This window comes from Myiozetetes cayanensis, unplaced genomic scaffold (assembly GCF_022539395.1).
Source record: "Myiozetetes cayanensis isolate MyiCay16 unplaced genomic scaffold, myiCay2020 scf1, whole genome shotgun sequence".
NCBI classification, from domain to species: Eukaryota; Metazoa; Chordata; class Aves; order Passeriformes; family Tyrannidae; genus Myiozetetes; species Myiozetetes cayanensis.
Genome location: NW_026086604.1, coordinates 59,473,402 through 59,496,523, shown reverse-complemented (window position 1 = coordinate 59,496,523; position 23,122 = coordinate 59,473,402). Strand labels below are relative to the sequence as shown.

General features: G+C 40.9%; 2 protein-coding genes across 2 annotated transcripts in view; both read right to left on the bottom strand.

The window, feature by feature from the left end:
• Window positions 1-1,662: 1,662 nt before the first annotated feature.
• Window positions 1,663-7,821, bottom strand: BLOC1S4 (biogenesis of lysosomal organelles complex 1 subunit 4). The gene is made up of 5 exons (XM_050311203.1): window positions 7,585-7,821; window positions 7,167-7,238; window positions 5,970-6,071; window positions 5,152-5,286; window positions 1,663-2,621 (listed from the first exon to the last, which is right to left on the bottom strand). Exons 1-5 carry the CDS (start codon window positions 7,795-7,797, stop codon window positions 2,523-2,525), a joined length of 621 nt encoding a protein of 206 aa, XP_050167160.1. The 5' UTR covers window positions 7,798-7,821; the 3' UTR covers window positions 1,663-2,522.
• A 1,023-nt stretch (window positions 7,822-8,844) lies between these two features.
• The window catches only part of PARD6G (par-6 family cell polarity regulator gamma), a 66,574-nt gene continuing 52,296 nt past the window's right edge, over window positions 8,845-23,122 (bottom strand). The window contains exon 3 of the mRNA XM_050325855.1: window positions 8,845-11,826. Within this exon, the coding sequence (XP_050181812.1) occupies window positions 10,967-11,826 (860 nt within the window). The 3' untranslated portion in view covers window positions 8,845-10,966. The remainder of the gene's footprint in view (window positions 11,827-23,122) is intronic.

The following is a 23,122-nucleotide window of genomic DNA, read 5'->3' as shown; positions in this document are numbered from 1 at the left end:
TTGCTTCATGTCATAGAAGAAAAGTAAGATTTGTGTTGATTTTAATAATTTGATATTAAACATTAGCTCATTTCATATGCTTGATAACCAACCTTTAGCAGCTCAGCATGGTAATCATGTCCTGCTTTACATCAATTCAAGCTGAAGAGCACTTCATGTTAAAAACAGGTAACAAAGCCCTGCAGTTCCTGGCTTGCATCTTGGAACTCAAGCAAAAGGAGAAAAACAAACGTGCAACGAAAGACACAGTGAAGGATTTCTGGGTCTAAGAATATTGGTATCAGTGGATTTTGAGATTTAGATTTTATTTACAGCTGGCAGAAACAGTAAATATTGATCCTAATTCACAATATAGTTATTACTGGTTTTACACTAATATAAGGTAACAACTGCAGATAGAATAAAGGAATATTCACACTCTTTCTTTACCGAGTGTGAACACTTGGGACGTTTTTTGTGCTATTCCTGCTTGGTGAGACTGACCATGAATAAGGAGACAGCCAAGGTGGTACTTTTCTAGACTGCAGTACACAGATGAACCATGACTTTGCTATTCTGTATCACACATTTAAAAAAGCCACAATTTATTTATTGTCTGTAGTTCTATAGCATTTTCTTAATGAATCTTTCATGTACTGTCCATTATCTTCAGTAATAAAAAATATTTTGGACCATTTCCAACATAGAACTACACTAATTACAGGAACTGCATGATTTTTGTTTGTGGTGTGCTTTGAAGATATAGCCTTTTTTTTCCATACAGCTATTTAACATAAACTCCTACTTCATATGATTTTTTTCTTTCATTAATATGAACAAAGTATGACAAATACTCAGCTGTATAAACTTGCTGAAAACTTTATTATTTTAATATTTAAAATATTTTCTGTTTAAAAGCAACTGGATTTTGGCTCACCTTAGCAGAGCACAAAGTTTATATTTGAGCAGTTGATTCATTTAATTAGAAAGCTGTTCTAAAATTACCTTTTTTTAGTTAGTGTGCTTAGGAGTATTTGACTGTAGCCTTATGTTGCTACACCAAGTTAGAGGTATTTAATTTCATTTCACTGAGGGATAAACCTTCAAGCATTATTTATGCATTAACTGAACGGTACCACACCTTTTAGAAATGCAATTCTTGCTGCAGTGAAATGTCTGAATAGTGAATTATTGATGAAAGTGAGGAGTATGGGAGGTGGAAGGGGAGCCCTTCTTCAAAGTCATGTCTGTTCCTTTCTGCATGTTTATATACAATTATTTTTTAGACTCTGTGTTAAAACTCAGATAAGTTTTACATCAGGACTGCTTTTGGAGCCTACTAATTCTGACTTCATGATCTTTGTTTTCATTTTTACTAAATGTTGTTTCAGATACTGCTTAGAACCCAGTCCCTTCTGCTGTTTGGAGACAAGAACATAAGGTTTTCAAAGCCTTATCTATTAATATATAATCCTTGCTCTGCAAATCCATACTCTTTTCTGTGCAGACACATTGTTTCCCTAAAGCATTCCTTATTCCTCCAAAATCTGAATTTTGGGTATTTCTAGTGACAATTTACGATCAACACCTGCTAGGTATTATAGGAGGCCGCATGCAAAAATGTTCTCAGAAAGAATGGGCCTATTCAATACTGTCCGGTGAAATGCAAGACCACAACAGGGGTTAGATAGCTATTAGTTTATTGACAACATAAATTGCAATCAGCAAGTCCCAGTAACCACATGGAGAGTTGTGAGGGAAAAGAAAACAGTCTGGTGAGGTGCCTGATTGAGGCTCAGTCAGGGACAGCCCTGCCTCAGCTTTTCAGCATGTTCGTCTTATATGTATCTATAGATACAGATGTATCTATCTCACATCCACCTGGTTATACATCAAACAATTCAATGGTGCTCTAATTAGAGGCTTGAGTCACTGTGACCTGAGGATCGTCAGCGGGAGCAGGATGTTTGCTTTGTGACCTGGGACTAGATCATGTTCATCCAGTTGTGTCCTTGCTGATCTATCCCTTCCTCCCCTTGCAAATAGTACACCCCAATGTGGTGCATTTCTCTGTACAAACTGCAGGGACCAGGCTTCAAACCTTGGAGTAGATGGTTTTATGCATAGTTTTTCTTCCACCTCCATTATTACATTAGGAAAAAACCCCAAAATAACAACCATCCTTGTAGTATAGCTATTTACACTTGCAGCAGCACGAACATTTACGTGTTAAAAGATTTATATATAAAAGTATGTTTCCTATTATTTCCCTATTAAAAAAAAAATTAAATGGCAAAGTATTCTTAAATTCCCTCCCCAAAATAATCTGAAAATTTATATGGTGTTTTAGGAAGATTTTTGAAATAATGAACACAAACAAAGATTACCTGGAAATACTGCCTGAAGGAAGACAATGAGAATCAGAATGGCAATATGTCATCAATAGTGCTCAGAAATGCAGCTGTTTTGAGGTTAGCATTTCTTTTGTTCACTTGGCTGTCTCTATTCTGGCTGATTCATATCAATCCCAAAGCAAAAAATCATCAATAAGGTGCTTCATTGAGACACGGAAAATAGTCTTCAGTCTTGAAGAGGACTGGAGGTTCATAGAGCGTCTGTTGTTGTCGCGAGGAAGACGATTTCTGAAAATCAGATAGGTTAATTTTTTGCCTTTTAAAAAAAGCATTTTAAAACAAAGCCTACAGAGCTAAAATGTGTATCTCCTTTATCAAGTGAATTCTTAACCATAGCTCAGATGAGTCTAGCATATTCTTAATGTTATTGAAGAAATGCAGGTTTTGATGTTTGCCATTCCAGCACCTAAACAGACTCGGTCTTAGAAGGTGTACTGATGGTACGTCAGTGTTGCAGGAGTCAAACTGTACCATCCAGCTGATGGTATAGTCATTGTAACCTTCATCCTCTCAAAGCCATATACCTTTACCTTTTCTGCTCCAACCTTGGAGTTCTCTGCAGCCGCTTCTTCTGAGTTAACCCTAGGCCTGTGTTCTTATTTAGTTGGTTAAAAAAGTCTTCATATGGAAACACACCTAGCAGATGTTGCTGTCAAGAAGGTTGCTGCTCCTGCTGAGCTTCTTCATATGACATACTGTAAAAAATAATCTGGTAGTGGACTGGAAAAGAGCTACTACACTGTTTTTCAGGAAAAGTGTACATGTTTCTTTTAAATATTCACTGTACATTGTTTTGCTATACCAAATGGCTCATTGAAAGAGACAAGGACCACTACTGATTACTGTGTCAGTCTTGCTGCATGTAAATAATGCTGCAACACAACACAGGCCCAGTGTATGTTTTCAGTAAATGGCCTTCAATAGAATGCTTGAAATTAGGATTTATTAGAGTCTCCATCAATAATAAAGTTAAAAGCATACCAAATATTATTAGCATACTTGGAGTTTGGAATGCTTTTGCAATACCAAGATGAGGATAAAAGTAAGCATACCTACAAAACAGCAAAGTGGAATATTCAGTTGAGCTGTGTACTTGTACTCCATATGATAAGTACATAAGCTCCTGTTATATACAAAATTGCTTGTTTATTAAATTATATGTTGTTAACTTTACAATAATATTAATTTCTAAATTTGTTTTGGGATTCAAGTTGCGATGAAATAAAAAAATATAAACAAGGACCTGATCTATAAAGAGTAGATATAATCAGTGTTCTCTACATCACAAATTTTGCCAAATGTAAAAGCAACCTTTGAAATCAAAGTTCTGATTTTTAAAATAATTTCCTATACTGTACTGTCCTATGAGAAAATACCTTGCAAGAAAGGGAAACTAAGGTCACAGGTCTTCTGCAACCCATGACACTGATTTAAGAGGTGCTATATTTGCCTATGTGCAAGAAGGGGATAATTTCAATCCAGTGAGGAAATTCATAGGCAGGCACAGCACCCACAGTTGCCTAAGCACACATTTATGATCAGTTATTTTTGCAGCTGCTTAGCAAACATTTTTACCTGTTGAGAGTCTACATCCTTAGTGATACTAGAAGTCTTATAGTACTGTACTTTACACTGACTGGTATTCACAGGGGAAGAACTTTGGGCAAAATCTGAAAGTGAGATTACAAACACACAGCTTGAGAAATAAAAAGTATTTTTTTTATAAAGAAACAGATACATTTAAATGTAAAGAGAGAGGGGGGACCTTGCCTAAATTAAAACTGCAGCTGGAGAATACGAACTACAGCTACAAGGAAAATCATGACATGAGAAGAGCCTTCTTTTCCAAACTATCAAGAGAAATCTCTACAGGTATTTTCATTCAGATATGCTTGTGTTTACTAGTCAAGGTAAGTATTTTACTATGCAATATCCAGTAGCACTGAGGAACAGTAACCTGCCTTTTAGCTAATCAATTAATGTCAATAAGTTCTGAGTGTTATTTTGTTGCTATCCATACTCAAACTAAGAAACCACTGGACATGCCAGGTTCAGTTTGCTGACACTTCAAAGAGCTTCCACCTTATTAATTGTGAAAAAACAACTAAGCTGACAAAGTGTTCCCATGCAACACTGAAAAAGAAGGCACTTTCTTAGAACTACCAAACTTTTGAATTGAAGATTATATTTCCTTGGTTGATAACTGCTTGGGGGGGGGGAAAGAAAATACTGTTGAATATTCTTGAAGGCCACTTATGTAGTTTGTTTTTGTAACTGGCCTATAAATAGCAGCTTTGTGTTGGTTGTTTTTTTTTTTTTAAAGAAAAAAATGGCAGCACTCTAAATTTAAACACCAAGGAAAATGAAGGAATGAGATGAGAAATTAACTAATTATCCTTTAACAGTCTTGCCCGTACAGGCTCTTCCTACTCGCTTTGCACATCATCAGAGATCGGGGTGCTTCAGTATAAAGGCTTGTGTATTATGTGTTTGTTTGTGCCCATCACGTTCATTTCTTTGTGTCTCAGCCTTGTTTTGCAAAGTTACACAAATTCTTGCAAGGAATTGTGATTTGTAAGTTTGGTTGTGTTTTTTTCTTTTAATTAAGCCTGAAAACTTTGTAAAAATCCTAATGAAGTGTATAAAAGTTTTACAGTTAAATTCAGATGCATGTGTAACAAACTTACTATTAATTTAATAATCTACTTCAGTAAGTAAAGTAAATAAGCTGGTCACATGGTAACTAAAGTTTACTTACATTAAGGAAGGATGGTATGCTGATTGTGTGCAAGATTTTCTTGAATGTGCTGGGAAAAGCTCCAAGGTCTGTTTCTGCCTTTATGACCCGTTCTTCCAGTCCAGCTACGCTATTTCCAATCATTTTCACAAAAGCCTAGTGTGAAAGAAAACCAACAGGAATATGACTTTTTCATTAACAAAATAAAGCAGGATTATGTACTGCACAACAGTGGTGAAAGATCCATTACTTAAATGAGGAGTCAAGAACTTCGTGCTCTATTTTCCTTCCACTTACAAGTCCATTTTATTGCTAAAAATTACTTGAGACACTTAAAAGGCTGAAAACCAGGTTAAATCTAATAAATCAATCAGTCTTCCTATCTGCCTGTCAAGTAACTAATTTGGACTTCTTAGATTATAGACTTTCTACTACTAAAAGAAAGCACCAAGTATCTGTATCACAATTTTGAACCTTTATCAGAAATCAATAGACCTCTCATTCTATTTGTCTCTGAGGACAGTAACTTTGAAAGAGCTATAAAAATTGCCTTGCTTTGAGCAGTCAATAAACGAAATTTTTTTTAATTGTTTTTTTTTAAATATGTTAAAAAAAAATCCAAAAATGTTTAGAACGCTTACAGTGTCCAGAAATTATTCATAAATTGTGTTCTCATTATTCACCCTGAAGTATTGAACCCAGACTGGACACGGAGAACAAAACTGGCCTGAGCCCACTCCACATGCATATATGAACATACACACAAATATGGCACATCATTGCTTCTTCCCCCCTTCTGTTAGGAAACAGAATGCATCTAGAAGATATCAAATACATACCTCTAGTTTGTCAATCTTCCTATATATCTGCCTCATTTCTATAGCTTTTGTGTAAATTTGAGGTATACTTTCATTGACAACTTGAGAGGAATCACTTCGAATCTAAAGACAATTCAAAGAAATAATACAAAAATAAATTAATAAAACAAAGTGTTTAATAGATTTCATTCTGGAAAATAAAACTGTGCTCCAATCAACAGACTAAAATTCAGAGTTTAAAAATACCAGATTAAAATTAGTACAGAAATACTAGATTAAAACCAATACACTATCTTTTTTGTATTGTTTTGAAGTAATTTGGAAGAAAATTTATTTTGCATAGGCTAATATTTACCTTTATAATTACATTAAAAGTAGGTTACTACAGTCTCCTCAGAACTGAGATGGAACATTTTCCAAGACATACTAAAGAATTATACAGATTAAACTAAAATTTTTACTTGAATTTTACTACCTGTACTTTTCCTCAGGTGTGTTAAAAAAGTCAGGACACAAAGTCTTGGTTTACTGGTATTGAAATAAAAAAATCCTAGGATGAAGTTTTCCCTTAGAGTTGCGCAGGAGAACGTGTGCTGTGCTTAAAAAGACAGCCTGTATACCAATGTCAGCTTATAGGAACTTTTCATTCAGTTCCCCCATCTAAGCCAATGCGAAACTGAAAACAAAGCTGCCTTTCTGATAAGAGGGTCCCCCTCTAGTTTTGGAGGTTTGGCAACTCTGATTAAATACTTTGATTATAAAAACCACAGAGCATACCTTTATGTATTTTAAAGGAGAAGCAGAATATCATACTGCTCTTTTAAACATCTGTCATTTCACCATTCAGAGTTGGATTCTCTGTATGTACATGAATACGTATAGAAATACAACTATGTATATATGCAGCTAGGAAAAAATTTTTACAGGCTGCCCAGGGAAGTGGTTGCTGGAGTCACCATCCCTGGAGGTATTTAAAAAATGTGTTGGCCTTGATCTTAGAGGTCTTTTACAACCTAAACAATCCTATGATTGTACAACTATAAAGCTGTATGGCCATATTTTACTCTGACATGGAATTTAGGAGTTTTCATCCACGAGTTGTCTAATTACCAAATGTGTTTTCATACTGAACCTGCCTAGACCAAAGGCTTCTTCCTCTCCGTGTCTTCCTTACACAAGCACTAATTAAAAACACAACTACATGCAAGTTACACATACCATGTCCAGCATTCCCACGAATTCGTCCACTCTGGTCAGTAAGTCTTCTAGACTCTTGTCTAAGCTTTCTATCTGCAAAACAGAAATCCTTCAAAGGTACTTGAAAACACGAGGGGAAAAAAAAAAAAGCCAACCAGATTCTCAGAAATAAAAGACCACCGAGTACAGACATCGTCCAGATTAAAACCAGTCTCACAGAAACCCCGCAGCTTTGCCCTCCTTGGCTTTGCTGAGCACAGGGGGGACTCGGCACAGCGGTACGCGCTGTCCTGCACGGCGCCACAGCGGGAGCGTGCCCAGCTCCAGAGGGCTGCGCTCCCAGGATACCCCTTCCCGCCGCCGGGCCCGCCGCTGCTCCCTGTCCCCGGGGAGCTCGGCAGGACCCCCCCTCCCCGAGGCGGCCCGGCCCCTCGCCCACCTGCTCGCTGAAGAGGCTGCGGTCGGCGAGCAGGTACGCGGAGTAGGCGGCGGCGGTGGCGCTCAGCGACGCCTCCGAGGCGTCCTCGTCCTCCGGCTCCCCGAGGCCGGAGGCGCTGCTGTGGCTCTGGGACACGTTCCCGCTGTCCGCGCCGGGGAAGGCGCCCGGCAGCTCGGCTGCAGCCCCCTCTCCCGCTCCGGCCGCCGCCGCCATCCCACCGCCCGCTCCCGCCGGGATGCGCCGCCGCCGCCGCCGCTCACATGACGGGGGCGGGCCGGCGCAGCCGCGCTCCCGGCGGGCGGAGCCGCCTCCCAAAGCCCGGCCTCCGCGCCCCGGGAGACGGGAAGCGGCCGCTCCGGGACTGAATTCACGGATCGCCGGTGTCCCGGCACGCAGTCGAGCCTGGCTGTTGGAAGCTCAAGCCCCGCCGCCTCTCGGAAGCGCTGGGACAGAAACGCGGCTCCCTCTCCGGGAGCGTTTATGGAGGACTTGCCCTTTAAGGAGCGCTGGCGCGCCTCTGTTCTCCCTCAGTCGCCCACCTTTACAGCCCGCTTGGGCAATTTAATCTCACAGCCGAAGGGGTCCCGGTGTGTGAAGCCCGAACAACTCGGCCGCGTTTCCATGCAGAGTCCTCTGATACCGGCCCGAGCTGGGAAGGAAGCACACTGTGAGAGGATAATTGGTGTAATAGGGATTCAGGCATCAGCTCGGGGCATTCAAAGAGAAGCTGCTTTTGCCCCTCCCCACCCCAAAACGCTGCACAAAATGTTTGCAAGCCTTAAAAGTTACTTCACAAAGTGCTGGGTCTAAAGCTGACACATCAACACTCGGCTGGTTCTCAGTTTGTAATTCATCTGGGGTACCTGCGTGTGAAACTCAAGTTACGCTTCCTATCTCCTGCGATGAATGAGGTGAAAGAGTTTGTACAGATTGTACCGCACGGTTTCTTTGGACAGTGACATCCAGAAGGCTCCAGGCAAAGGAGCGCAGCGCAGCAGCAGATCACTAAGCCAGAGGGATCCTGCGCTTTTTCTGAGGAGCCAGAATTGCCCCTCAAAGCCCTGAGGTTTGCAGCCGGCCCCTGCTGTGAGGGGGTAATGAACTATTTGTTTCCCAAGTAAATCAGTGTTACAGTACCCTTTATTAAAGCAGGACTGGGGAAAAACCCAAACAAACAAAAAACAAACAAACAAACAAAAACCAACCCCAAACCCTTATGGAAAGAAACTCAGTATCACTGCGATCAAGCAGCGGGATCAAAGTCTGTACTGGTCCAGAGAAAATCATTACTAAAATGGTTACATAGTTGAAGAGCCATCCAACCCGGATACCTTGTTTTCACAGGGACCGGAGATACTTCCACATAAACGCTTGAGCACAGCAAAAGAATATAGCGTAGAAGTAAGACAGTGCACATTTTATTGCAGACAGGTCACATTTTCATCAGTTAAATAAGGAAAAATGAGTAACTTCAGCCAGACAAATCACTTATTCATAAAAGTAGTCTTATTTAAGGTGTAATAAATTTTTCCTGATAAGATAGTCTGATTGACTGAAGCATATCCAGCTATTTTTTTTAACTGCACCAATAATCAGATTTTTTTAAAAAATGAAAACCTTTGGTAAAGTACAAACACAGTTTTAAGACGAACAGGATCAATGTTCTATTCTTATTGTGCCGGTAAAAATAAGTACAGCTCTATAGCTGCTGTGATACCTAGAAAAAGTTTAATTAGAGTAAGTGAAAGAATTTTAAAATAAACTTTTAAAGCAAATCTAAAAGATATAAACTAAGTTCAATGTCCCAAAGATATTTACCAATGAGCAGAAGACTGGTTGTTCCACAGGTATTCTGAATTAGCAACAATTAATTAGTCCACACATCCTTTTTCCAGCCATTACAGATTCCAAAACAGAATGTAATTTCTTCAAACCAAGACTTCTGTATTTGCATATCCATACAATATTTAAGAAATGTCTATTCCACCATATAAAAAAAGCTTTAATGTACTACAAAGTTAAAAACAAAGAGCAAATGACACAAGCTAAAAATAGAAAAATACATCATAAAACATTTATATTTTGTTTCTTACACCGATCGAGATATAACAAAATATTTTGGATTAGACCACTTTCTTACACTCATGGCATTTTCAGAAGCAGACGGGTAGTGACTCAACAGTCAGTGGTCACCCAACAGCCAGCACCCAGTAAAGGTGTCTGACCATCGCAAACATCCACTATATTTTAAGTTTCTAGAAATCCTGGGTAGACGTTAAGCTTTATTACTAGAGGAGTCCAAAAATAACAGAAGTATTCCAAAGTTAGGTTTGAGAGTCAGTCAGCACCCCCCTCCCACTCTGTACGGCAATCAGCCAATCTTTTGTAAGGAAAGACCTTGTGGATTTAGGCGGCCCCAAAGGTGCAAAGGATTGTGTCAGCTCTGAGGCAAAGGGGACTGTCCTAGCGCACTCTTCCACTTCTGCTGCCTTCTCGGTTGCATCTCTAAAAATTCACATGAACCATGATTTAAAAAAAGACAAAAACAGAGATGATGGGGGAAAAAACCCAAGAGGTATTATCTAATAAATATCGGAACACAATACACCACCACACAGCGGCGCTGACCCCGCTGTGTCGGTGCCTCCCCGCGTTCCCAGCGCTGGCCCGCAGGTGGCGACCGTGCCCCAGCAGTCACGGCTACATCCTCCACACGGCCGCCTTGGGCCTCTAAAAACACTTATTTTTATATATATATATATATATAGAATCTATAGTTTCCTTTGGAAAATGTATTTGCAGCATCTCCCGAACGTTGTTACCGCCAGAGTAGGAAATAGCTACTTTTAAATAGAGCTCGTCTGGATTAGACATAAAGCTGAAAACATGGTATAAACAAGTTAGTGGAAGGGCTGCGTTTAACAGCAGAAGATGGGATGGCTGTTAAGAAGCGCTCTCTTTAAGCCAGTATTAGAAGAAAACCAGGTTCCACTTCAAACAGACATGTCTCTTACTATTAAAATCTAGTTCATATACACACACATATAAATACATCCACCCATGCATTCCAACCCAAGTATGTAGCATTGCCATGGGTAGCTTGTAAGACTGCTTAGATTTATACCAACCAAAACAAATTTGTGTTCTCACTTGAGGAGTGGGATATGAACCACATTTTGCACTCTGGCTTTCTCCCCACAAATTTTGCAGTACATGACAGTTTTATGTCTATCTCCAGATGCCACGTTTCCTAGAAAGCAACAATTTTCTGCACCTATGAGGTCTATGAGAATATCAGCTCCCTGTTTTGTGCACAACATGTTGCATGAGTCAATTGTCCAATTGGCACTTAAGACTGGAAAGAGAATTGCAGAAGTTGCTACTAAAGTGTAATGACTGTTCCATCCTCCTCAATACCTCCTCTGGGGATAACCAAACTGTGTCGGGGATCAGTTTTTAAGGAACTGAGTAATTTGTGGATGCTGCCATTGCTTTCTCGGCCAGAGTTGCTGTTGAGCACCAGGTCCCTTTGAAGTCTGTGGCTAAGGCTGCTGCCATTGATTCGAGAGAGGCTGCTGGAAGTAAGGCTGTGTAGTTTAGGAATGTGCTGTGGCTCCAGACCACCCTCAATGACAATGTCAGCCTCTTCATCACTCTCCATTTCATCAGGGTGGAAGTTCTGCAGCACATGGGATGTAGGCAAGCTGTGGTGACTCGCAGTGCTGTCTGTGGACTGGCCAGAGCTACCAGACATCCTACTGCTCCGAATAATATTGTTCCTCTGATTTGCTGGCTTGACTGTGATAATAAGATTATGGCTGTTGGCAATCATCATGTCTGTGACTTGGTCAAGAGTCTTTCCTGCTACTTCAATGCCATTAACTTCCAGGACTTCATCATTCACAGCCAGCAAGCCTGTGCTCTCTGCTAAGCCACCAGGAACCATACGAGAGATGAAGATGCCGGGCACTTTTTCCAGTCCATGAGGAGTAACTCTTACGCTGGTGCCATCGCGAATGTAAAATCCTAAGGGTTTCTCACACCCGTGTCGATACAGCCTCACTCTCCTGTGTGTTTCAGGAAGAATGTCCACATCAATTATGGAAGACACTGGTCTAAAATCATGAGGCATGCTAATGTTAATGTGAGGACGTCGTCGGAGGTTGTCATTGCGGAGCGTCACCAAAGCCTTCTTCTTCCTCGATAGCGTGTTGGTCCCAAAATTGCTGTAATCCACTTCATCTGAAAGAGAAGCAGTACCAATGTATATCAATCAAACAGAATAATTCAATCTTAAATTTGGTTCAGTGAAGGCACGCTCTTAATAATATGGAAAAAAATCAAATTAATTCTCCCATTTATTCTAATCTTTGTTTCACTTTATGTCCATCAGCACAACATTCAGAATGAATAAGTTGTTCATAATTACTACCCTCATTTCTTGCATGTTTTGGGGGAAAACCCCATCTTTTTCTAAACTACTATTTCAGCTATGTAGAACGCAATTATTTGATGCAGGTCTGATATACCATCTTAGAAATGAGACTGTATTTTCAGAGTTGGGTTCTAATTTTAACACATACATCTCAAGTGGGCAAGGAGTGTATACACATTCCTAACCTGAAAATCTGAATCGGGGTGTATTTTAATACTCAATACATAACCTTAACTGATAGCAGACCTCAGGCACAAGCATGAAAGAGTGTAAGAGAGTAGTTGGATATGTTTTTTGCCTTGTTAGTTAGTTAATATGCATCTCTTGGTACATCACTTTTCTCTTTGGAATATTTTACTTAATTTCAGCTGAACTTGACAGCAATAAAAAGTGCTAAAAGTGCCAGATAACAAAAGGTTCTGTGTAAGCAAGAAGCCTGGCAGAAAGAGACACAGGGAGAAAGAAACTGCTCTGCTGCCTAGACCATATGTTAAGAATCACAGAATGGACATGGATTCCTGCCCTTTCCTTTTCTACAGGAAAGCTGCCTTTCTAGGGTCTGCAGTTTAAGAAAATGTTTAAATATTTGTCTCTGTAGCAGTTCTTTCAAGGGCATGTACAAAGTAATCACTTTTAAATCATCCAAGTAAAATAAGTTATTCTATATAAGAGGCTCATGTAGTGCTTTGCATAAAAAACACTTAAGACATCAAGTTGTTAGTGTACAAATTGCGTCACTGCATTTCACATTAAAAGTACTGTGCATAGTTTAAACATGAAACATGCACTAACTGGAAAATAATTTCACAGGGAGTTTAGCATGATAACACTTTTCAGATAAACTAACAGACTTCCAGTTTATTCTACTGTTGAAGACAAGCAGTATAATCCAAAATTACATTTACAGAACTGTCACTAAAAATTTTTTTCCTCCAATAAATTAACCTTGCATAGGTTGGGGGGAAAAACAGTGTTAGTAAAAACAAGCTTATAATTGCATTTCTATGTCTTGCAAGGTCTTGTTCTCAAGTCTAATTTCAAGGCTTATTATTGACAGTCTTCAGTTAAGTGTCATTAAGTTACTCTAATCAAAGGACAACTAAAAAATGGGCTAAGCAGCAACCTTATGCAACTGAGCCTCCTTGAAGCAGGGTGTTAGATTAGCTGGGCTCCAGAGGTCCCTTCCAGTCTAATTTATTCTGTGATTCTACACAGTTCTTTGCGCTGGAAAAAGCCGTTTGAAGACTTCAGAAAGACTATTTCTGCATTCTCCTATAACTTATCTACATTGGCTATACTAACCCTGAGGACATTATAAGGCATCTAGAAGGTGGTGCTGAAGGAAAAGTTTCTGTGAAATAAAGATACTCCTTAAACAAATTTGTTGTGTTTAACTTATTCGCCTCTTCTCTCTCCTCCCAGGCTGTTCAGAGCTGTACCAATTACACAGGCCTTACTGTGTTATTTAGGCTGGTAAGGTACAGGATTGGAAATCATTAAAGTCACTCAAACACAAGAAGCTCCCAACTGGTTTCTGGAAGTGTATTCACAGCCAAGACAGTGACTTTGTAGAGAGGGCACCTTCTCAAGTTCACTTGGTGAACGGTCAGTGCAGTGTCTCCTCTTTTAAATGCACATGCCAGCTCCTGGAGCCAAAGCCAAGTATTATTCCTTTTCTTTCATCAAGAGGATTACCATCTACATTCACCTAGTTCTGATGGATGATTCTGAAGGTTCACAACAAATACCTTTTCCTTGTAAAGTATGGGTCCATAAGAGATGTCTTTCATCACCACAGTCTCAAAGGCTTTGCTCACCCTCACAATTCACAGATAAATTTCTGTGACAGTCCTAAGAAAACAACTTGGGGATTCAGATTTAGAATCTAAATTCTTCCTCACTTGAAACACAGCACTTAAGAACAGCAGCACTGGGCCTTAGAGTCCAAGAGAACCTTTACCCCAAAATTTCAGTTTAAGATGGCAATTAAAATTACATGCGGGTTTGTGTTTAAGACTGTCTCCTGTCGAACTGCAAACCAAACTTAAACCAAAATCTGCATTCCTTAAGGACTGAGAAAAACAGGTAGGCAAGTACAGTTCACTGCGCTGTAGGTAAAATGAAACTCATGGCCTGGTTAGTCATCTATCCCCTGAAAGCACTCAGGTAACTGTTATCTCCCTTCCTCTCTATGTTACTATATTAATACTTAATTACTTTAAGGCAAACTTGCTAAAGCTTTATTAAATAATTCATCTGGGAATATTTGTTGATAACACTGTTTTCTTCCCCTTAAATTAACAACAACCCAGAGACTTAATTCTCACATGCAAGTCTGTGATGATCAAGTAATAGTGTCACAGGAGAAGTATGACAGTCCTCCTAAGACACACAGGTCATTTCTGAACCAGCTTTCTCAGGTTGGGTCAGCACCAGGGCAGTGGAACAAAAGAAGTAATTATTTTACGCCTGTGACCTCCTCACCTATGCTGAGTCCAGTAATCTGTCTCCCCAGATGATTGCCAGCATTCCTAACCTCTGAAAAGCTTCAAGACAACCACCTCCTCTAATAACAAAAAGCCCATCTTACCACAAAAATGCTAACTTTTTCCTCCAAACATGAACCAAGCAGAAGTAGGATTGCATTACAAGCGATACAGGCTACGTTCAGTGTTGGACCACTGAGTGTTCTTGGATTTAGCATTACAGGGCTAGACATGCTAAAAAATGAAGTCCACGTCCTGCTGATGACTGGAGTTTCTGTTTTTAAAACAGTGCCAAGCATTAGCTTCCCACTCTGACTCTAAACAGGATTCCAGACAAGGAAGATAAAGTCCTAATTTTAACAGGTAAAACCGTTAAAAGTTATCACAGGTTGGAGAAATGAGAGCTAATTCAAAGAGCTTTTAAGAAAAAACACCAATTAACCTTATTTTCAAGAAAAAGTTCAAGTATAGAATATATGATCCTTAAAAATACAGGGATTATTAGATTATGTGAATTCAAAATAACCTTCTCACTAGCAATTATACTCACTTGGGACATCACCTTAAAATAAAAAAAAATCAAAACAAAACAAAAAAATTCCGCAGAACAAAACAGCTACCTCCTCGATGCTATTTAGAACCACTACTCGTGCTGCAAGAATAAAGCAAAGTTATCTACTGAAGTTTAATGTCAGCTGTTGCTGTGGCAGCAGAAAGTCATCAATCCCTAGCACAGCAAAAAGAAAATTTTCTTCTTCACAAGGGAACTGGGACAAGTCAGACAATATCATTCACTTTTACCAGCTACGGGGTGGCCACAACAGAGGTGTATTACCCATTTCCAGTACTAAACTGCTCAGGTGGCATGTGTTAGTCTGAAATGAAAACTGTATCATTGCATAGTTTATGATGACACACTTTTAATGAAGGTCAGCAACTTCTTGCTAGGTTTTAAGTTTCTCAAAACTGTATTGAATTTCAAGCAGGAATGCCACTTCAGCTAAAGAAATGGACTGTGCTTGATGCCAGGTCTCAGGCAAGACCAGTATATACCATATGGAACCAGGCAGAGCTCATTTTCCATGTTTCCTGTTGTTTGTTGCAATATCAAATTCTCCTTTTGTGGAGCAAAAGATCTATAGAATTCTGCACGTGTACCACCTTGAGAAGTGTCATCCAACGGGATACCTGAACAGTGCTTGAAGCCGAGCGTCATGTCTTCGTAAGTCTCAAATGAGGCCAGAGTGAAATGTTACTTACAGGTGACAGAGGGAAAATTAACCTTTTAGGTCTTGAATATGTCCCTGATTTCTCTGAATAGGGCAGATTGCATGGACCATTTTCATCTACAAAACATAGTGCTTTCAGACAAATATGTACTATGAACTGGACAGATAATTCTGGATAGCCACTAAATTTTGAAAGACTTGGATCTGAATTTTACTTGTGCCCATAATTTACTTTCCACTGAAAACACTATTCCTGTAAAAGAGATGAAAGACACAGTTTACCACAGTTGGAGAAGGACTCCTCAGATTTTCAGTTCTCTCTTACTTGAACCTGCAATCCAAAGCTACACAAAAAATTCCTCAAACTCTTCTGCAGACACTGAATATTATTGCCACTCTTTTCCCAAGAATGCTTTAGCTTTCAGTAAGTTTTAACTAACATTTTATTATCTAGCATGTGTTACCTAGAATCATAGAATCAACCAGGTTGGAAAAGACCTCCAAGACCATCAAGTCTAATCCTTGAACATAAAACCTCAAATATTTTGGCTGCATCCTTTCAGTTAATATGTGCTTGGTGGTAGGTTTTTTTGTTTGTTTTTTTTTTAAATAGCTTTGTCACTACCTGCTTACCCAGAAGGACCTTTCTGTTAGAGACAATATACGCTACAGATCTACAGATCTCTTCACGCAGATATACCTATGCTCACTTTCTTGACAACAGTAGTGGTGGTTAAAAACTTATCTATAAATTCACAGATGGTAACATCTTTGAGTTACTCTTCTAACAATTCTATAGTCAGCCTGTGACTTTACAGAACACATTACACATCCCTTGCTGGCACCACAAATCCTATGATGTGATCTATCTGGACTTCAGCAAAGCCTTTGACACTGTCTCCCACAGCACACTCCTGGAAAAGCTGGCAGCCCATGGCTTGGACAGGGGCACTCTGTGCTGGGTTAAGAACTGGCTGGAGGGCTGGGCCCAGAGAGTGATGGTGAACGGGGCTGCATCCAGCTGGCGGCCGGTCACCAGTGGTGTCCCCCAGGGATCAGTGCTGGACCCAGTCCTGTTTAACATCTTTATTGATGATGTGGATGAGGGGATTGAGTCCATCATTAGCAAATTTGCTGATGACACCAAGTTTGGTGGGGAGTGTTGACCTGCTGGAAGGCAGGAGGGTTCCTCAGAGGAACCTGGACAAGGTGGAGAGTTGGGCTGACTCCAACAGGATGAGGTTCAATAAGGCCAAGTGCCGGGTCCTGCACTTTGGCCACAACAACCCCCTGCAGCGCTACAGGCTGAGGAGAGCCACAAGGTAGAAGAGGACCTGGGAGTTTGGACTGACAGGAAGCTGAACATGAGCCAGCAGTGTGCCCAGGTGGCCAAGAAAGCCAATGGCATCTTGGCCAGGATCAAGAACAGTGTGGCCAGCAGGAGCAGGGAAGTGATCCTTCCCCTGTACTCTGCGTTGGTGAGGCCGCACCTTGAGTATTGTGTTCAGCTCTGGGCCCCTCAATTCAGGAAGGATATTGAGGTGCTGGAGCAGGTCCAGAGAAGAGCAACCAGGCTGGTGAAGGGACTTGAGCACAAGTCCTGTGAGGAGAGGCTGAGGGAGCTGGGGTTGTTTAGCCTGGAGAAGAGGAGGCTCAAGGGTGACCTCATCACTCTCTACAACTCCCTGAAAGGAGGTTGTAGCCAGGTGGGGGTTGGTCTCTTCTCCCAGGCAACCAGCAGCAGGACAAGAGGGCATGGGCTTAAGCTGCACCAGGGGAGGTTTAGGTTGGATATTAGGGAGAAATTTTTACGTAGAGAGTAATCAGACATTGGAATGGGTTGCCCAGGGAGGTTATGGATTCACTGTCCCTGGAGGTTTTTAAGATGAGACTGGATGTGATACTTAGTGCCATGGTTTAGTAACCACTGCGGTGTTGGATCAAGGGTTGGACTCGATGATCTTGGAGGTCTTTTCCAACCTGGTTGATTCTATGATTCTGTGATTCCATTGTTAAGTCATGCAGGACATAACAGCAGACCATACTTAAAGAGCTATTTATAAGGGAAAGAAAACTGGTTGGAGCATTTGGTTGCAGCCAAGAGAGTATTGTATTTCTTTAATTTATATGAAACAAGAAATTATAGACCTTCTGAAAAAAACACCAGGAGCACCACTCCCACTGCTTGGACAGCTGCTTTTCAGAGGAACTGCCTGCCAGATAAAATACCAAAGCTTAGCCAGATAAGATTATATAAACAAGCTGAATTCCACAGAGAAGCAGACTGCCAGGCTCCTATAGGAACAGTTCATTTCAGACCCTACATTTTCAGTGTACATGCACTCATGGCTTATTATTTCCTCTGGGGACTGTGGAACATGAGTTGACAGCTCTGGAAAGTACTTCAAAGACAAAATTACTTCCACTAGGGAGAGCAGCACTTCAGGCAGCTTGGGAAGGAGGCCAATGAGTCATTAATAGTGAAGGGTAACCCCTCCATCCAACAGATCTCCATTACTGAGCATTCAAATTAGCAGCAGTCAAAATTGTTTCAAGGGAACGTGTCATGTTTAACCCTTATGCCATTCTGTGTCCCAGCTGCAAAACACTGTCTTTGACACAAATTGCAATCAGTGTCTATTTTCTCAGAAAGATCAACACCAGAAGCATTTGTGAAAACAATCAGCCAACAAATAAGCTGGCAGTCTCTCATTTATGACCTATAAAGCTGACCACATGCAAAGGGATTTAAGAGGAAACAGATATGAAGTGAACTTTGACTTGGAGGGAGGACCAGTGCCAATACTGCTCATCAAAGAGTATTTAATAGGGGGAAAAATAAGGTTTTCTGAAATGCTAACATTGCATTCTATGTGTTGCAGGAATATTAAAAAAAAAAAACCACCAGCAATCACTGCTGTCAGCAACCTCTGGGTGAACCAACCCAAAAAACACAGTACAGGTAAAGTAGCTGGAGCTGCTATTCCATCAAAAGTCAGATAAGGTATCCCACACAAGCACAGACCCACACACAGACACTCACTCCTCTCTCTCCTTTCATATCACTATATCATAAGAAACTGGAAACAATCTCATCAACACTAAGACTATTTAAATGTTATGGTTTATCTATAACCTTCAACAGGGTTTTGGAAGCACAAACTAGGCCTAGTAAATGGCAGTTTTGCAAAAGGCAACCTTCCTTCTACAGTGAATCAGTACTAAAGAGATTAATTTGCCTTCTTACTTAGGAAGTGTTGATTTGTAGGTTAGGATTAAAATCTAACACAAATGTGTAACATTACACACGTGTGTAACACAAATATATTTCCAATATTAACATCTCTACTTCCTACACTTACAAATTTAAAATATCTTACCTTCCTTCAAGAAAGTGAATGTTAGTTTGTTCTTTGGTTTAGCATGTTTCAGTAAGTAAAACTTGAATTGCATTAGGCTCAGGCTCTTTACGGTGTCAGCCATGTGTAAAAAATATTTTTATGCCAGTTGCCTTGAGGATGGAGACAATCAATTCTATGCTGCTGGTGTGGCCTCCTGCACTTCTCACTGCTTGTCATCAGAGGCCACTGTTCCCTTGCTGAACCTCTTCCCTTTCCCAGCAGCAGGCCCTTTGTTTCTGACTCACAGCACTGTTCCAATGGAGCAAAAGTTGTTGCTGGACCTCCAAGTTTGGACCTTGAAAGAAGTGAGGCCTTTGGAGGAGAAGGGTGCTACCAAATATAAGTAAGCACTCAGGCCTGTACCTCCCAAAGCTATCCTTGCCCTCAGAAATACTGAAACCTGGCTCCCCAAACTAGCCATATGCCAAGTATAGGACTCCATCCACACCTTAACCTGCAAAATTTGATGTTTACTAAGATTGTCAGGGTTTTCTTCCTCTAGGTTTCATACATGACTTCTCTTCTACCCTAAAACATGACAGAAACAGCCCTTTTCCCCTTGTTTTTTTCCACAAACCACATTATGCCGAGGTTGCGTTTTTGCAGCACTAGAAAATTATGGGGTTTGAGCTTTAGCTTCATTGCTGATTTGCTTGGGTTTTTAAAGTATTAGTTAATCCTTCTCATTTCCTGCAGTAGGTCAGTGGGAAGTTCAGAAAACTCATGTTTTTCTTCCACATCTCAGCCATCAGTCATTATTATGTTCATCCTAAGGTCATAGGTGATGCTCTGGAGGTTTTATTGGTAAGATGGTTTCCCAGGCCAGTCAGCACTGACCAGACACCCAGCAGCAGTAGTGGGTTGGTGATGCATGCAGAGAGCAATAACATCACCTGTAAGTAGCTCTCCTGATGGCCAGAGCCTGACTAAGAAGTCTATCACCACGTACACAACAACTCCCAGCAACCATCAAAAACTGTGTTCACTCAGCTGATGGTATCAAAATGGGAGGGCTATCAATCCTATTCAAAGATGCTTAGGGAGAAAAAAAAATCACCCCCAAAACCACCACTCTCCAACCTACAGTTTCATGCAATCTCTACAGTAACTCATGATTAAAAACTTTAGGATTTAAAGTTATTAAAAATCAACTCTTCAATTATTCTGTTTCACCCACTCCATTTTTGACCTGGAACAAACACGCTCTTCTATTCACTCAGAAGATCAAGCAATTGAAGGAAGCAGTAACAGCAATAACTCTTATTATACACTGCAGCTACAATAAAAATCTTATTAAATTACACAAAAAGTGATAGATTTTATCAAGTGAATATTGAATATAACTGTTTCAAACTCATAGCAGAAAATAGTTACTTTTTTCACAAATCTAAAGTGTGGAAGGCATGAAAAGTAAACAAAGTTTACAGATTGAGCCAAAGAGCAAGTTCAGGAGAATACCATTCTGTTTTTCATAACTGCAATATTTGAAAAAAACACCAAAATTAATGCAAAAAATTCACTTCAGGATCATATGCATTCAGAATATGAATTTTACACCTCTCACAAGAAACAAAATTTTTGTCTCATACTAGTCTCAGAAGAAGCTGCAAATGAAGTCTGGAAAGGCAGCACAACATTAGGCAACATAAAATAAAGGTGGTGTGTTTGTATGACGAGAGTATTTACACAGCTGTAGGTGAAAGGAGGAGGTTTTGAAGAGCTGTAGTACTGAACCTGATCAGAATCATCATCCTACAGATGACAGGATATTAAAACACAGCCATTTCCTCTATTCAGAAGTAATGTCATCAGCATTGAAGGCCATTTCAACAGCCAGCAGAGGTGAGCTGTGCCAGGAAGGTAGAACCTGTTCTACTCAGTTAACAGAGCTTGTAGCTCACCCAAGGGAACCTGAATCTAGCCTGGTATTTCACACTCCCTTCTTCTCCTTTCTGCCACATACCCTCGCCTTCTCTGCCAGGTGCTCTCCTCCTGTCCAGTCTAGAGTGATGAACCCTCCTTAGCTGAAAGAAAAACTGGCAGTTATCAAGAATCCTCTATTACTGTGTGGCCAGGTTAATCATACTTCTGTAGCATGCAGACAATTTTTCTACTTGGAAGGAAAAGATATCCCAGAGCTGGGAGAACTAGTAGCTTATTCGAAGGTGACAACTGAGACATTCAACTGCTACAAACATTAAATCTGTGAGATACAAGGGTACTATGAAGAAAGAATTACTTCAGAACTAAAACCAGTCTTTCTCATGCATTCTTTTGCTGAGTAACACCTTATTCATCCCAAGCTAGTTCAGACAGGCAAGCTAGAAAGTGTCTTATTCTTCTAAATTCCCAGTAAAAATAACTAAAAGAAAAAAATAAATCCTGAAACTGTGGAGAAGTTCATATTAATGAAGATTTAAGTCTCAAAGAAATAAATGGTGATCTCTTCCACTCTCTTTATCTTGGATTGTTCTGAAGTTCCTAACAGACCTTCTCAGAGAAAGATGTGTTTTTAAGCAGTCAAAATTCTTTTAGGTTTTTTTTTTCTCTCTTCAAAAAAAAGGATGCAATAATGTTTTTATAGCTTCACTGTTGTGGTGTGATAATACCACATACATCCTGCAAAGGGGGGAGGGAAATAAAAACATTTGCAGTGCTTTACAAAGCACTTTTCTGGTTCCTGCCTCCAACCCAGCTGATGGTAAACAAAATCCAGATTCTGCCTCTTATCATGGAATTAAAAAGGTTTCACAACAAGCGTGGCATAAGAAATTAATTACAACACTTGTCTTTCAAGTCCCGACCTCTGGGAGTCTCCCAAGCTTTGCTGGCTGGAGTCAGATTAGTCACAAGATAAACACCCCTCGTGGGCCAGCCCTTCGAAGGGCTCGCACAGCTGCTCCCCTGCTCATCAGCCCCACGCAGCCGCTGCCCCGGATGCCCCGGGCCTTACTGCACCGACGGGCTCTCACCTACACCTGTGGCCTCCTGGGTGCACCAGGATGTCCTCCTGGCTGGTGGGACTGGGGAGCTGTGGGAATCCCAGGCTGCTTATCTCCTGTGTTCAGGTGGGACAGGAACTGCCCCTGCAGAGACACGTTTTCCAGCCCCATGTTCCCCAGGCTGCAGCAGGCCAGGGCGGGCAGGAGCAAGTCCGTGGGCAGAAGGAGAAGGAGCGGCACCAAGCCCTGGCAGAAGCAGGTCTGAGCCAGTCATCATCCGCACCAATGGCCAATGCAGCCCCAGCCGTCAGACGTGGTGGTGATGGCAGGGAAAAGGAGCACCAAGAATTGAGGTAAAATCAATGCCTCTCAGGTGGCAGGGAACAAAGGAGGAGCAACCTCAAAGAGTTGCTGGTACAAAGCAGAAAAGCTGCAAATGTATTATATAAATCTATTTAATGTTCTGTTTCCTAATGCAGAGGAGAAGCAAGGTCAAGAACCCAATCTATTACAATTCAAACTGTCTGTAACACTTCCCCCTTCAGAGAACATGGCAGATCACCTCACAAATGGAAATCATCGCTGCTTCTAGATATAAACAAAGCAAAAGCCAGGAAGCCCTCTTTCTTGATGACAGGTTGCAAAGCAGTAAAAGCTGCCTGTAGAGTGCCGAGTAAAACTTTTTTCCAAATAATCACAAGGGCAGAAGCAAATGCTACTTTTCTTGAGAGCCCAGTTGCTCCTGCAGAGGCCCAGCCCTCTGCCAGTCAGTGCAGAGCTGATCTACGATACAGAGAGTGGCCAGAAAGAACTTCCCACTTGGGGAACAAAATGCCAACCTCATCCCTAATGCACAGCTGCCCCCAGTTGAATGCTGCTACTGGTGTACCCCGAGTCCCTGCCCACAGGCTAAGGAAGGGCTGAAAAAAGTCAGTCTGAGGAGGGCTGCCTGTCTGGTATTTGCCCCATGCACAGCCTCCCTACAGAGCCAAGCACATGCTGGACATTTCTGTGGAGGAAGAAGCTCCACAATACACCTTTTTTT